The following is a 16,411-nucleotide window of genomic DNA, read 5'->3' on the forward strand; positions in this document are numbered from 1 at the left end:
ATGAGACACAAAATGACAACAACAAGAACAAAATGACAAAAAGAGACAAACGACACAAAACAAAACAGAAGAGACAAAAAAATGGGCAAACGACAAAAACGAGACAAAACACAAAACGATACACAAAGCAATGAATAAAACGAAACACAAAATGAGAAAAATAAGACAAAAAACACAAGTGTGACAACAAGGAAATGACAAAAACAAGAAACAAAACGACAAAATTCAGACAAAAAACAAAAACAAGACAAAATATTACAAAAACGAGACACAAAGCGACAAAAGAACAATGAACAATCTAGTATTTTACTTTCTGATCCAAACAACTTGTCATGGTCTAGAAATTATTTTAAATTTATAGTTTTACTAATTTACAATCTGCAGTTAAGGTTTTCTCTGGAATTTTTACACTGAGGGCCGGATTGGACCCTCTGGAGGACCGCTTTTGGCCCACAGGCCTCATGTTGGACAACCTGCTATATAGCAAAACTTATATACAGCAATATATGTACAAACATTATTCATAACAAATCATGTATGATATTAGAATAGATTCCAAAACTCATACACAGTTAATACAATATATAATAAAATGAAGTTAATCTATAAGTACAGCATGCGGTAGTTTGTGACAATATGCAGTATTTTAACACAACAAATACAAAATATAAACAACACAATGCAGTTTACGAGTGTCTCAGCCAATAGGAGGCCAGACAGACCAGCAGCTGGATTGTTTTTGATTTCAACTCTCTGCTGTGATCAGCTGATTCTCTGCTGAGGTCTGAGGTTTTTAAAGGTGAGGACGGTTATAAAACACATCACAGAGACGACGTTCAGATGTACAGACACACAGAGGGGACAGTAAATGTCTCACCAGGTTTATCTTTAGAAGAAAAACCTGCAAACTCAACACAACGTCTAGATTCTGTTGACCAGGAAACAACAGCAGAGGCAGAGGAATGCTGAGGCTCGTAAACACACAGTTAAACACACACACACACACACACACACACACACACACACACACACACACACACACACACACACCCATACACACGCACAATAACACAGTAACACACACCAGTTTAACAGCAGCGGCGTCACGTTGGTTCAGGAATCAGTTTTAAAAGTGAAGATTTGTGGTAAACCTGATGAAGAAACAGCATTAAAACAGTTTTTTTTGGTCAAAACTTAGTAATAAGGATTAAATAAAGGCTTTAATCATTTATCTCATCACTTCAGACTGGATTTTAAACTGTAAATTACAGGATGTGATTTTCAGCAGAAAACAAAACGCAAAGAAACCTCCAGAAACCTGCAAAGAATCAGTTTAAAGTAAAACTTCAATAGAACACAAGAATGTAAATTTATCTTACTCAGGATTAAAAACAGACTGAGAGAACCTGAGCTGTTTAAAAATGTCTGCTGCCGTCATGTAACATGCATCTTATTTTATATTATAAATGAAAGATCCTTAATTCAAATAAAAATAATTAAATCCACAGAGAATCCAAAAAAGCTAACTCTTCATTGACAAATATCTGTGCATCCGTTGCTAAAAGAAGCTGCTAATAATTCAGCTGCTCTAAATAAGTGTTTAATAAAATTCCACAGGTTTTATTTTGAAATCATCTACATGATCAAAAGTATGTGGACACCCATCCCCATGGGGCCTTCATTAATTGCATATAGATGCACAGTTAATCGTCCACAAACGTTTGGCTATTTACTGTATATGAAAATGCTTTTGTGTCAGTGTAAAACGTAACCTATGACGACAGTATTCAGCTGTCCATAATACTTTTGTTATTTTCTGTTAACCTTGTCGCAGACCATAATAGCACCTGTAACCATGGTAACCATGAAGAACATGGGGACATCTATCAAGATCTTTAAAAAAAAAAGTAAAACAGTCCAACAGCTACCTCGTTTACAATCAGAATCTGAAAACTTCATGACTTCCTGTCCGTCCTCCTGACTTCCTGTCCATCCTCCTGACTTCCTGTACGTCCTCCTGTCTGTCCTCCAGGTCTCCAGTTATTAGCCACGGCCAGCCGTGACCGTCTGATCCACGTCCTGGACGCCGGTAAAGAGTACAGTCTGGTCCAGACTCTGGACGAACACTCGTCCTCCATCACCGCCGTCAGATTCGCCGGTCAGTCGCCTCCACCGACCTTTAACCTTATAAAGCTTGTTCTCTCTACTTCCTGTTTGATGTCTTAAAGTTTATTCTTCTGCTTCCTGTCCGGCAGCCAATGAGAGTAAAGTGAGGATGATCAGCTGCGGCGCCGATAAGAGCGTTTACTTCCGCACGGCTCAGCAGGTGAGACCGACACCTGAGTGATGTCACAGAGTGACGTCACAGAGCAGGTTTTAACCTCACTGTTCAGTTTAAGCTCAGTGTGAACATGTGGTGTTTAGTCTGCCCCCTACAGGAAAAACACAGTAACTACACATACAGTCAAATTCAGTTCAAATAAAATACTGATTTTATAATACTTTAAATATATATATATATATATATATATATATATATATATATATATATATATATATATATATATATATATATATATATACATATATATATATATATATACATATATAAATAAAATACTGTCACTCGTATATTCTGTAGATTTTTTTATATATTATATTATATCTATAAGTCAGTTGATTTTATTATGGTCAAGAAAATGAACTAGAAAACAGAGTCTCAGTGTGGTGGTCCAATCATTTCAGCTTCCTGCTCAGGTGTGTTCCCTCATTGTGACATCATTTCCTCTTTCTCAGATGGGGGAGGGGCTGGAGTTCACTCGGACGCATCACGTGGTCAGGAAGACGACTCTGTACGACATGGACATAGAGCCGACCCGGAAGTATGCAGCAGTGGGCTGTCAGGACCGCAGCATCAGGTAACACACACCTGTCAGGTAACACACACCTGTCAGGTAACATACATCTGTCAGATAACACACACACACCTGTCAGGTAACACACACACACACACCTGTAAGGTAACGTCCATAAAGTCAGACTGTTTGTCGTCTTCAGGATCTTCAACATCAGTAACGGTAAACAGAAGAAGCTCTATAAAGGCTCTCAGGGTGAAGACGGGACACTTATTAAGGTCAGAAGGTCTGCTGTTGCCATGGTGATGTTTTTTAATTGGACAGATGTTTACTGGCTCCTCCTCTTCCTGCTTTGTCTTCAGGTACAGATCGACCCGTCAGGACTCTACATCGCCACCTCCTGCTCAGACAAGAACATCAGTATCTTCGACTTCTACTCTGGAGAGTGTGTGGCCACCATGTTTGGACACTCAGGTCAGTCTGGTTTACATACGTGTTCCTGGTCGGACTAAACATGGTTACTGACTGACATGTTTGATTGTACATATGTTATTACACGGTACATGTATGAGGTGTGATCAGAAAGTTCAGAGAGTAGATCTGATTAATGTTCTGGTGCAGTGACACTCTGCTCCCAGTGTTCCTGTAATGTTCCTTTAAAGTTCTGGTGCAGTGATGCTCTGCTCCCAGTGTTCCTGTAACGTTCCTTTAAAGTTCTGGTGCAGTGATGCTCTGCTCCCAGTGTTCCTGTAACGTTCCTTTAAAGTTCTGGTGCAGTGATGCTCTGCTCCCAGTGTTCCTGTAACGTTCCTTTAAAGTTCTGGTGCAGTGATGCTCTGCTCCCAGTGTTCCTGTAACGTTCCCTTAAAGTTCTGGTGCAGTGATGCTCTGCTCCCAGTGCTCCTGTAACGTTCCTCTAAAGTTCTGGTGCAGTGACGCTCTGCTCCCAGTGCTCCTGTAACATTCCCTTAAAGTTCTGGTGCAGTGATGCTCTGCTCCCAGTGCTCCTGTAACGTTCCTCTAAAGTTCTGGTGCAGTGACGCTCTGCTCCCAGTGCTCCTGTAACGTTCCCTTAAAATTCTAGTGCAGTGATGCTCTGCTCCCATTTCTCCTGTAACGTTCCCTTGAAGTTCTAATGCAGTGACGCTCTGCTCCCAGTGCTCCTGTAACGTTCCTTTAAAGTTCTGCTCTGGAAACACATTAAACTCCATCCATGATGACTTCATTCTGCCAAACCGAGTTCAAACGGCGACACTTCAACTAGAATTTGACTTTGGGGATGAGGAAGAAGACAAATCTGGAGGGGGGAGCAATGATTGTGTTGTTGTCGACAGAAAACAAGTTAATCACATGTTGGTTTTGTGTCTTTTTATGGTGATTTTTACAGTAGTTTAGTGTGTCTTTGAGGTTTTTTGTGTATCTTTATATTTATTTTGTGGTTGTGGTCGTTTGCCATCGCTTTGTGTTCACATTTGTGTCTCTTTGTCACAATGTAGTATCTTTTTGTGTTTGTTTTGTGTCTCTTTGTGGTCATTTTATGTCTATATGAGGTCTTTCATGTTTCTTACAGTTGTTTTGTGGGGTATTTTGTGTGTCTGTTTGTGATGGTTTTCTCTCCAATTGTGTTTCATTTTGCATCTGTGGTCTTTAGTGTTTTACAGTTGTTGTGTGTCTCTTTAGAATATTTTGTGCATCTTTGCGTTCTTTTTTGTCTCTTTGTGGTCATTTTGTGTCTCTTTGTTGTGGTTTTGTGCTTCTTTGTGTTATTTTGTGTTTCTTTACAGTCATTTTGCATCTTTGTAGTTGTTTCACATCTCTTTGTGATGTATTTTTCTCTCTTTGTGGCATTTTAACATCTTTTTGCCTTCATTTTGTGTCTATGTGGTCTTTTGTGTCTTAAAGTTGTTGTGTGTCTCTTTGGGGTATTTTGTGCATCTTTGTATTCTTTTTTGTCTCTTTGTGGTAGTTTTGCATCTTTTCATGGTTTTGTGCCTCTTTATGTTATTTTGTGTTTCTTTATAGTCATTTTGGGTCCCTGTGGTTGTTTTTGTGTCTCTTTGGGACATTTTGTGCATCTTTTTGTTCGTTTCTCATCTCTTTGTGATGGTTTTGTGTCTCTTTGTGGGTTTTTTTTTGTCTCTTTGTGACTATTCAATGTATTTTTGCATTCATTTTGTGTCTCTGTGTGTTATTTTGTGTTTCTTTACCATCATTTTGCGTCTGTGGTTGTTTTTGTGTCTCTTTGTGGTAGTTTTGCATATCTATGGTAATTTTGCATCACTTTATGGTGGTTTTGTGTCTCTTTATGTTCATTTTTTTGTCTCTTTGTGGTCTTTATTTCGTTGCAGTTGCTTTGTGCCTCTTTGTGGTTGTCTTGTGTCTTCACAGTCGTTTTTTTTTGTCTCTGTGTTGGTTTTGTGAAACAAAAACAGCACCAGCTCCTTCTCTTCTCTCTTTAACTGTTGAACTGCTGTTTGCTCTCTGGGTGGTAACCATGGTAACCACAGACCCTCCTCTGGTCACCAAAGTTACAGAAACATCTGGAATCAGGTCCGGATGCTGATAGAACCACATCACCTGGTCTTCTGACGTTTTTTCTGTAGTCTGAGAACTTTCTGATCGCTCCTCGTCTGACCGCTACCATCGACTGTTGTGTTAGAAGAGTAGAAATGCAGTGAGTGATTGTTCCTGTTGGTGTTTCAGAGATTGTAACGGGGCTGAAGTTCAGCAGCGACTGCAGACACCTGATCACCGTGTCAGGAGACAGGTACGCCTCACCTCTGACGTCACCTCATCGCCATGACGACAGCGCTCTTCATCCATCAGTGTTTATATTTAACATTAAAAATTTTGTCTTTCTGTAGCTGCATCTTTGTGTGGCGGCTGAGTCCAGAGTTGACCATCAGGATGAGGCAACGACTCGCCGACCTGCGACCCACCAGCTCCGCCCCCAACTCCCAGAATGCACCTCAGCAGAAAGCCGTGAAGCTCAGGTAAGCATCAGCTGACGGCACGTTTTACCTAAAAGAGGAAAAACCTGTGGAAACAACTCTGGAAACTTGGTGTTTGTTTTTTTAGCGGCCGGGAAACTTCGAGTCCTCGAGTCGTCACAATGTCGTCTGACAGCGACAAAGAGGAAGAGGAGGAGGAAGAGGAGGAGGGGGAGGAGCTCGGCTGTCCTTATATGGTCACGGCAGGATGTCTGGAGGAGGAGACAGGTGTGTTACCATGGTTACACAGCATCTTAAAGATACGGTCGCATTTCTAGTCAACAATGTCCCCAAAAACACACATTTTTAATGCAAGTAACATAAAAAAACTGAACAATTGTCAGTTGGATGACAGTAAGAAGAAGAAACTACAAAATCTGAGCGATTGAACCAGTAAAAATTACTATTAAATCATTCATTTAGTTGTTAAAACTGATTAAATTCTGTCAATTTGCATGTGAATCATCCTTGGTGAACAGCTAAACACTGAATGGAAACAGGAAACTCACCTGAAAGTCATTTGACCGAAGTGTTCACCTGAAGCTCAACAGAATATGAAGTTTTTTGGCATTAAATCATGTTTATATTGATAATAAAAGTTGTGTTTTTTGTTTGTTTTTCTCTTAGAAGCTAAGGATGAGACGTTCAGCAGAGATAAGACGGTAAATAGATTTTAACCGGCCGTGTTTGTTTTAATATCAGCCTGAAACTGTGAATTTATTTTTCATTCTGCTGTTTTAGATATTAAACATGAACATTTACATATTGAAAACATGAATCACTAGATATATTATTTACATATCAAAACAGAAAATAAAACAAAACCTCTTTATTCAGTAATAAATCTTCAAGCACAGCCTGTTTTAGCAGCAGAATCTACACTACCGTTCAAAAGTTTGGGGTCACCCAGACAATTTCACATTTTCCATTAAAACTCCCACTTTTATCCATGTGCTAACATAACTGCACAAGGGTTTTCTAATCATCAATGAGCCTTTCAACACCATTAGCTAACACAATGTAGCATTAGAACACAGGAGTGATGGTTGCTGGAAATGTTCCTCTGTACCCCTATGGAGATATTCCATTAAAAATCAGCTGTTTTCAGCTAGAATAGTCATTTACCACATTAACAATGTCTAGACTGGATTTATCATTCATTTAATGCTATATTCATCGAAATAAAACTGTTTTTCTTTCAAAAGTAAGGACACTCCCAAAATTTTGAATGGTAGTGTAGATGTACAGGTTAGTTCATTAAAAATACAACAAATTAACTTCAGGTCTATAAATCTTTACATTTATTGTCTTTAAAGTCTTGAAAAGTTGCCCTAAAGACAGATTTTGCTGAATAAACATGATGGAAACCTGTTGAGAACCTTCGTGAAACCATTTTAATGCTTTCGTGTTCCTCAGGAGACGTCAGCGGGTCGACTTCCTCGCCGTCGCTGGTCCAGGAGGACGGACAGCGCTGACGAAGTCCTGATGGTGAAGTCCATGTTGGACCTGAGGATGCTGGACTCGTTCTGTCCTGATGAACAGGAGGAGCAGCAGGTGGAGCAGGACGAGGTTAGTGAACCCATTATTACTCTGGAGACCAAAGCATTTAGAAAACACCTGATTGTAGAGATTAACTGAATGCTACTGGCCTGTTTATCCAGGTGAAGACACGCCCCCTCGACAAAAGCCACTCCCCTAGCCAGAGGAGGAGGGGTCAGGGTGGGGAGGTGGGGCTTCACAGGACCAATCAGGAACTGGGGAGTACCGTCAGCCTGCAGGTCGCCACAGCATGGGTAAGAACAAGACATCACCTGAAGACCATGACGTTGTGGAGTTGTGGAGTTGATGTTAATGATTCTGTCCGTTCAGGCGGATGACAAGACTAGGACCAATCAGAGGCCAGACTTCATCCTGCTGTCCAGTCAGAGCCCAGACAGAGAGGACCCGGTGCTGTATCCTGACCAATGGGAGGACAGAGTGAGCCTGGCAGGCAGGTAAGACTGTTTCCTGTCCAAGTTCAGGGATGTCTATGTGACGTCACCTGACCTTCTAAACCCCACCTCTAATACAAACCCCGCCCCCTGCTGTCAGTGAGTTCCAGGTGAAGGAGGTGTGTCCTGCTGCTGCAGGTGGACGACAGGACAAACCCAGTCCAGACAGCGGCTGCTCGCTGGGATTCAACTCCAGACTGTCCAGTCCAGACAGACCTGTAGGAGACGGTGAGCCAATCAGAGGACAGGGAGACAGATACTGACCTGTTTGTCTTCAGTCTAACCTGTTCTTCTTCTTGTGTCCGTCAGATTCGGAGCCCACGGAACCACTCAGTATGGACGGAAACTCCTCTGAGCTGGACATGGAGGACGAGGACGATGAAGGAGGAGGACGAGGAGGTGGAGAGGACAGAAGATCTCAGCTCGTCCCTCAGACTCCAGACCAGGAGGCGTTTCTGAAGGAGCACTTTGTCACACTGGCTGACCGCTCAGTGTCAGGTACTGCAACACAACCACTAACACAACCACCAACACCACAAACACCACAAACACAACCACCAACACAATGATCAACACCAGCAACACAACCACCAACACAACCACCAACACAACGATCAACACAACCACCAACACAGCCACCAACACAACCATCAACACAACCATCAACACAACCACCAACACAGCAACTAACACAGCCAACACAGCCACCAACACAACCACCAACACAATGATCAACACAACCACCAACACAACCACCAACACAACCACCAACACAGCCATCAACACAACCATCAACACAACCATCAACACAGCCACCAACACAGGCACCAACATAGCCACCAACACAACCATCAACACAACCACCAATACAACCATCAACACAACCATCAACACAACCATCAACACAGCCACCAACACAGACATCAACACAACCATCAACACAGCCATCAACACAGCCATCAACACAGCCACCAACACAGCCACCAACACAACCATCAACACAACCACCAATACAACCATCAACACAACCATCAACACAACCACCAACACAGCCACCAACACAGTCACCAACACAGTCATCAACACAACCATCAGGACAACCACCAGCACAACCATCAGCACACCCAGCAACACATCCAGCAACACATCCAGCAACACAACCAGCAACACAACCATCAACACAACTATCAACACAACCACCAACACAATGATCAACACCAACACAACCATCAGCACAGCCACAAACACCACAAACACAGCCACCAACACAACCAACAGAACAAACACAACCACCAACGCAACCACCACAGCTGCTGCAAGTTAAAGACAGAATGTAGCTGAAACACTGTGCTATCTTTAGTCACAAACCTATTTTTTTACAACGAAACATGTCTAATGTGTGTTTACAGGAAGTCCGAGCAGAGCGTCTCACAGTTCCAGTGAGAGTCTCAGCATCTCCTCCAGATTCCTCTCCCAGAACTCATCTGCAAGGTAAAACATTGAATCCCACACTGATCAATAATAATCAGTCAGCACAATCACTCATCACCTGAACCCTCAGACGCAGTATGAGACAGCCAGGCCCAAAAAAATCACTACAGATACCACAGATGTATCTCTTACTAGGTATTCAAACAAAGGATCTCAGTCAACCCATTCAGGAATGCTCCTCAGCTGAACATGAATCCTTATAGCTGCACTGCTACTAAAGATTTCCTTCCCTTTTCTTTGTCCTCAGCCGGTCTGTGCTTCCTCTTCCATCTCGGAACACCGGGGGAGGTGAAGGGGAGGCAAAGGCCCGTCCTCTGGTATCTGAGGTCCGACCTCTGATGGATGAGAACACCAGGACCCAGGACAGGAGGGTGGCCTGGAACCAGGACCAAATCCAAAAACAGAACGAGGACCAGAACTCCTCACTTCAGGACCAAGTAAAGTCTCAGAATAGGACCAACCAGGACCAAACGCCTAATCACATTCAGAACCAGATCCAGCAAAGTCCAGACCAGCTCCATAGCCAGGTAGAGGAGGAATCGTCCTCAGGTCAGCAGGCCTACCGGCCCTCGCCACTGAAGAAGAAGGTCCAAACCACTGTGGAGTCCAGGAGGAACCTGGGCCCAACAGCCAGGGCCGTTGCATCCCATATCAACTCCTCCACTGGACTTCGGAAGGCTCAGTCAGTCCACAGTCTGCTGAGTGACACAGGTAACACTCTACCCACCTGACACAAAGGTAGACTGTAGCATGGTGATGATGAACTGTCCAAACAAGACTTAAGACTTACCTTAAAGGATGGAAGGAAGGTGTTGAAGGATGTTGGACTTGACTTGAAGGACTTTGAATTTTCCACCCTTGTCTGAACAGACTTAAGGTTTGTCTCTGAGGACTTAAGACTTGTCATGAAGAACTTATCTTAAAAGATTACAGACTTGTTTTAGAGGACTTTTGACATGTCTTGAAAGCTTTATCTTGAAAGACTTTAGATTTGTCGTAAAGGACTCTTGAAGGACTTATCTTTAAGGACTTATGTTACAGATTTTAGATTTGTCTTGAAGGACTTTAAACTTGTCTCTGATAAACTTGCACTTACCTGGACTTGTCTTGGAGGACCTTCAAATTGTGTGAAAAGACTTCGTCCTTGTCATGAAGGACTTGTCTTGGAGAACTGAAGTCCTTTGTGTCTGGAAGCTCAAAGTCTATCAAGATAAGTCCTTCATGACAAGCACAAAGTCTCTGAGGATTCTGGATTTTTCTTGGAGGACTTTGAATAACACTTCCTGTCTCTTTCCATCAGGTGACCCCTCTGTATCCCAGGTGACCTCTCGTCCATCCAAAGAGGTCACCCCTCAGCTGCTGCTCCCTCCTCAGCGTCCCACCACCCTCCCCTCCTCCCCAAGACGCCCCCCATCCACGGCACTGCCCCCCCAGAAACCCACCCCCGCCTCCCCAAGGTCCCCCCAGCAGGAAACAGCCGCTACACCTGCTGCCGCCAATACACCAAGGAAGTCTTCTTCATCCTCTGTGACTGGAGCTTCGTCGCGCTCCTACATGAGCCCCACGGCCAGCTCCATGGCAAAGATGTCCCGCTCCGTCTCCGTGGGCGACGGCCTCAACGTGGAACCCACCGAGGAGCCTGCAGTGACATCACTGTCGTCGGTGGTAACCTCCTCCTCTCAGGTCAAAGACACTCCGCCTCCTGTCGCTGCTGTGGTGCCATCCAACGCAGCTCTGACCACGCCCCCTCATGCTGCCGTGGTCCCTGTTGTTGTCTCTTCGTGCCCCTCCTCGTCTTCATCTCTGGGTAACCATGGTAACCAGACGGTCCCTCCCCCCCGTGGTCTCCAGGCTCGTGTCCCCGGCAGCAGCAGGCCACTACCAGACAAACCCTCACTTGCCTCCTTCTCGCCTTCCTCCAAGTCGACTGCCTCCTTGTCTACCTCCTCATCATCACGGCCACCTCCGGTCTCCGTCTCCCCCCTGACTCCCCCCTGGCAGGAGGAGGAGCCTCAGACGCCTGCAGGCAGCAGCACAGGGCAGGTGGACGATGCAGGTTTGGACTCTCATCCTCCTCTTCATCCCTTCATCCTGTCATCTATCTGGCTCGGCCTCTCATCCTCACCCTCCTCCCTGTCCTCTGCAATGGGTGAGACCTTTCACTCCTCTGTCCTCCTTTTTTATTTTCTGTTGTCTTCTCTTTCTTGCTCCTTCCATCATATCAGTGCCTTTGTAACAGAGTTTTTGTTTTGCCCAGTTTTGATCCGAGTCCTTTAATATGTAGTATCTGCTGATACCAAGTCCCAGTTCGATACCATTTTCCACGATAATATACACCTCATGTAGACGTGCTGGTCACCTGAATAGCTCCGAAATGCATTCAGGAAAAAATGAACTGCTGCATTCACCGAGATGTTCAGGAACATTGTTGTAAAGCTCCCAAAGGACACTGTCTGAAATGTAGTACTAAAGGGTAAATGTAGTATTACAGCGTAAATTTAGCGTTAGAGGGTAAATGTAGTATTAGAGGGTAAATGTAGTATTAAAGGGTAAATGTAGTATTACAGCGTAAATATAGCGTTAGAGGGTAAATGTAGTATTAGAGGGTAAATGTAGTGTTAGAGGGTAAATGTAGTGTTAGAGGGTAAATGTAGTGTTAGAGGGTAAATGTAGTATTAGAGGGTAAATGTAGCATTCGAGGGTAAATGTAGCATTAGAGGGTAAATGTAGCATTAGAGGGTAAATGTAGCATTAGAGGGTAAATGTAGCATTAGAGGGTAAATGTAGCATTAGAGGGTAAATGTAGTGTTAGAGGGTAAATGTAGTATTAGAGGGTAAATGTAGTGTTAGAGGGTAGGATGTACTGTGAGCCCACATGCTCCAAAAGACGGAGAAATCTTGTGTTCTTACGTGCATGTTAGAAAGTATATTGTCGATCAGCTGTAGTACCTGGTTGTTCCACCAGGTGGAGCCTCTTACTGTTTGACAGGGTCAGACTTAGATTCATTTGATATTGATCAGGTAGAAAGTCTTGATCTGCCTCCATCTTGGAAATCAGACCAAGTTGTAATTTAATATAATGTTATTGTTTAAATTTGAAAACCTGTTCATGAATTTCTACTCTCGCTCTCTGTGCAGACCAGCCAATCAGCATCGACACCTGCAGGGCTCTGACCAATGAGCTGCAGAGCTGCTTTAAGAGAGCGACACACCTGTACAGGAAGGTAAGAATGTGACGCTGCATTACAGTCTGTGATGGATCCAGTTAGCTGGAGCAGCTGATTTCAGTTAAATTTAACCAGTCTAGAAGGAGACCTTTAAATCTGTAATTAATAAATAAATGACTGAATTTATCATCTGCATGTAAAAACAAACAGACCTTCTACTGCAGGGGTGTCCAACATGCGGCCCGCAGGCCAAAAGTGGTCCTCCAGAGGGTCCAATCCCACCCTCAAAGTGTATAAACATAAAGACATTAACTGCAGATTGTAAATTTTAAAATTATAAATTTTAAATAATTTCTAGACAAGTTGTTTTGATCATAAAGTAAAATACTAGATTGCTGAATGTTCTTTTGTCATTGTTTCTCATTTTTGTAATATTTTGTCTTGTTTTTGTTGTTTTTTTGTCATGTTTCTGTCTGATTTTTGTCATTTGTCTCATGTTTTGTGTTTCCCTTTTTGTCTCACTTGTGTTTTTTGTCTTATTTTTGTCGTTTTATGCTCTGCTTTATTCGTTGTTTTGTGTGTCGTTTTGTGCGTCGTTTTGGGGTTTTTTTTGTCTCGCTTGTGTAATTTTTTGTCATGTTTTTGTCTATTTTTTGTGCTTTCTTACTTTTTTATCAATTTTTTTGTCTCTTGTTTCGTGCCATTCGTCTTTTTTTTATCATTTTGTTTCTCGCTTTTGTCGTTTTGTGTCTCCTTTTTGTAATATTTTGTCTTGTTTTTGTTGTTTTTTTGTCTTTTTTTGTCTGACTTTTGTAGTTTCGATCATAAAGGAAAATCCTGTATCATTCTGGTCCAGGTACTTGTGACTAAAAGTTTTGTGCCTTTTTGTAGATTAGCTGTGATCTGGAAGTTGTAATGTGGAAATGAAAAACTGAGGCTGAATATTGTTAAAATAAATTTTTCTTCATACATTTCAGGTTGTTCATGATGTTTTGTAGAAAGATAATTCCTTAATTGTGAACATTTTCAGAATGTACTTTTTTGCACTAACTCAAAGGAACCATTAGGAGTTGTGGTTGTTCATAGGTTATTATGCTGTGGTTTTACTGGTCTGGGTCACTGGAGATCAGACTGGGCTGAATGTTTCCCCTGATCTAAGATGAGTTTGACTCCCCTGCTCTACTGGATTCATTCTGAAACTCACCTCTATCCTCCTCCAGGTGAGCGGCTCCTCCGCCAATGACTCCACCCCCGAACAGCATCAGATGTCCCTCCTCCTATCAGAGGCCTTCCAGGCGATGAGGGCGGAGCTAGACTCTCTTCCGCTGAGCTCGCCGAGCATGTTGGGAGGGGTGGGGGAGGTGAAGACGGCGGCGCTGCTGGAGGAATACTCCCTGCTGCTGCTGCAGGCCGTCCACCGGAGGATCAGCAGCTCCACATGAGGAGCTCAACTCCTCCTCATCGTCTTCATCATCTGCTGCTTCTGCAGGAGGATCAGTGACTCCAACACTCTTCATCATCTGCTCCTCCTCCTCTTCCTGCTGGAGTTTTAATGTTACACTACAGAGGAGATGCACACTGATACTCCTCTTCATCTTAAACTACCTGCTCCTCTTCCTCATCCTGTTCCTACCTTCAATTATTCCTCGTTCTCTCTTCTAAATGCACAGTAAACAACAGTGAGTAGAGCCTTTATGTCCAATGATTCTAAATAGTGCCCCCTGACAGTAATCAGATTACTTCTGAGTTGAACAGCAGAGTATTTGCTCAGATGTCAAATTCAAAACTAACAGTTCAGATTTACTATATTAACTAGAAAAGCATTCAGAGAGCGCAGTTCTCCGTCAGGACTGTTCATTCCTCACTTTGTGTATTCAGAAATCACAGCAACATAGAATCTGGACATTTAATATAGATCGACCCACAAACTAAATAAATAAATGCGTGAGCACAGGCATGATTCGTGCATGTGTACATTATGTACAGATACCGAATTGCGTGACCAAAACATGTTGCCGGTTGTAACTCCGGCAAAAATGTAAACAAAGTCATTACGTGCATCATGATATTGTTCAGTTCTTTCTAAAAGTCATGAATAAGAATGACTTTCATGCATGTATGAATCATTTGACTAGAATATTACACAATATGTCTCACTGTTTTTACAACGTGATCATGCTTGGGAGCCATAATGAAGGGTAAAAAGTTAACGAATGTAGCACAATCCAAGGTGGCATACAACAGGAGAACGTAAACAAAGCCATCTTAAAGCGCCGCGTGACGACGTATTCATCCGCTTGCCAACTAGTTCACGTAACCAGTTCTGATGTAACGCTGTAGGTCGATCACATCGTAAAACAGGGACCCCTTGTACTAAGAAAGTTATTGCACCTTTATTAATGGTTCATATGTTCACCAAACTCCTTCTATACCTCCTGATTACTGCTGACTCTCTGCTGCACTGGTTTTTAGTTGATCTTCTTGGATTTTTTTCCATCTTTGTCGAGTCTCTCAGTCAGATTTTTCAACTCCTCTGTTCAGTTTTTTTCCATGTGGAGCCATGATGCAGACATAGATAGACCCAGTCCATAGGTCCAGAACTGAGAACGTTATGATGTTCTCAGCTCATTTAGAACCACGTTGATGCAGTTAAAATGACTGGAAATCACAGCTGGACTCTTTTGCTGCATTGAGTTTCTACTTTTGGGCCTGAATTTTCAATATAGTCTTTCTGAAGTCTTTGTTTTCGATTGTTCATCAGAGGAAATAATCTGCTGTTCAACTTAGAAGTAATCTGATTACTGTAAGGGGATACAATTTAGAATCATCTGACATTTCAGTGATATTGCACAGGGCTGTACTCTGCTGTTTCTTATTCTCTTCTTCCTGTTTCTATCTTTCTATTCAGTGTTTTTGTTTCTTGTCTTGTCTCTGTTTTGTCGTCTTTCTGTATCCTACACTAGTCTAATTATTCCTCCACAGATGAAGGATCTGAAGCCATTTTGATTTGCTTCTCTTTTTATTCTCTCTCGTCTGAAACCGAACGACTCTTCGAAGCGTTTGAATTTTTTTAGAAGAATCCTCGAAGGACCTCCAGCGTTTTTTACCAAGTCATTTATGAACAGACGTTTTTCTCTGACTGAACCTGGGGACTTGTTTTTCTCCACTTCCATTCCCTGGAGTCCCGTCAATCTGAAGGATCGATCGGATTGTTTTATTGATTACCGTTAGACTGTAGAGAAACTTGATCAACGAGCAAACAGCAATACAGACTGTGAACAAGCATTTTGTTCATCGTTTGGTGTAAATTTTCTTGATTTGGTGCTGAGCTGATCTGATAACACTTGTTTGTATTTATTGTGCTGATGAGCTGTTACACTACTGACTCTGCCTGAAACTGACCGACTCTTTTCTGAAACCTCCAGCCGGCATCTGCTCTTCTTTCACTGATGGTTCTACGTTTTGGTAATCCTTATTAGAGAAACACTTTTGGGGGTTTGTTGGGTAAATTCGGGGAACTTTGTCGTAACTTTCTTCACAAACAGGTCAAACTTGAGTTTGGAATGTTTTCATGTTTTTGTCACATTAAAGAAAACTTTCAGGCTTCTTCTGGTACTTCCTGTTTCCTCTTCACCTCCCTTCTTCTTTTCACTGAACCTTTACTCAACATTTTCAAAATAACGATGTCGACTTACTTGAACCTCAGAAACCTGCAAGTGGGTTTGTAAGCACTGTTCCCTCTAAGCTGCGTGCATGCGCAATTGCGCACTGCTGACACGGTCTCCGCTCACAGAAAATCTTCGCTGCGCACAAAAAAAAAAAATCCAACCTAAATTGAAAATAACATAAACACGTAACAATTCATTATGTGCTATTTTTCAATGTGAGTCAGTGAGGGACCGGTGACTGGCTGCTGC

The 16,411-nt window shown here is 42.6% G+C and overlaps 1 protein-coding gene across 6 annotated transcripts in view; it reads left to right on the forward strand.

Moving 5' to 3' along the window:
• mapkbp1 (mitogen-activated protein kinase binding protein 1) overlaps positions 1–16,100 on the forward strand; it is a 47,424-nt gene extending 31,324 nt beyond the window's left edge. For 5 of the 6 annotated variants that reach the window (XM_023292414.3, XM_023292415.3, XM_023292417.3 and 2 more), the window contains 19 exons: positions 2,033–2,158; positions 2,256–2,326; positions 2,797–2,918; positions 3,058–3,133; positions 3,218–3,329; positions 5,559–5,622; positions 5,720–5,848; positions 5,934–6,073; positions 6,473–6,507; positions 7,262–7,414; positions 7,507–7,638; positions 7,715–7,839; positions 7,937–8,064; positions 8,146–8,334; positions 9,246–9,327; positions 9,575–10,038; positions 10,628–11,476; positions 12,466–12,551; positions 13,715–16,100. In XM_023292414.3, coding sequence (XP_023148182.2) covers positions 2,033–2,158; positions 2,256–2,326; positions 2,797–2,918; positions 3,058–3,133; positions 3,218–3,329; positions 5,559–5,622; positions 5,720–5,848; positions 5,934–6,073; positions 6,473–6,507; positions 7,262–7,414; positions 7,507–7,638; positions 7,715–7,839; positions 7,937–8,064; positions 8,146–8,334; positions 9,246–9,327; positions 9,575–10,038; positions 10,628–11,476; positions 12,466–12,551; positions 13,715–13,936 — 3,305 coding nt within the window. In that variant the 3' untranslated portion in view covers positions 13,937–16,100. The remainder of the gene's footprint in view (positions 1–2,032; positions 2,159–2,255; positions 2,327–2,796; positions 2,919–3,057; positions 3,134–3,217; positions 3,330–5,558; positions 5,623–5,719; positions 5,849–5,933; positions 6,074–6,472; positions 6,508–7,261; positions 7,415–7,506; positions 7,639–7,714; positions 7,840–7,936; positions 8,065–8,145; positions 8,335–9,245; positions 9,328–9,574; positions 10,039–10,627; positions 11,477–12,465; positions 12,552–13,714) is intronic. The other variant, XM_023292416.3, reaches the window with a different exon arrangement.
• Positions 16,101–16,411: the final 311 nt, after the last annotated feature.

The sequence above is a fragment of the Amphiprion ocellaris genome, chromosome 20 (genome assembly GCF_022539595.1).
Source record: "Amphiprion ocellaris isolate individual 3 ecotype Okinawa chromosome 20, ASM2253959v1, whole genome shotgun sequence".
NCBI lineage: Eukaryota > Metazoa > Chordata > Actinopteri > Pomacentridae > Amphiprion > Amphiprion ocellaris.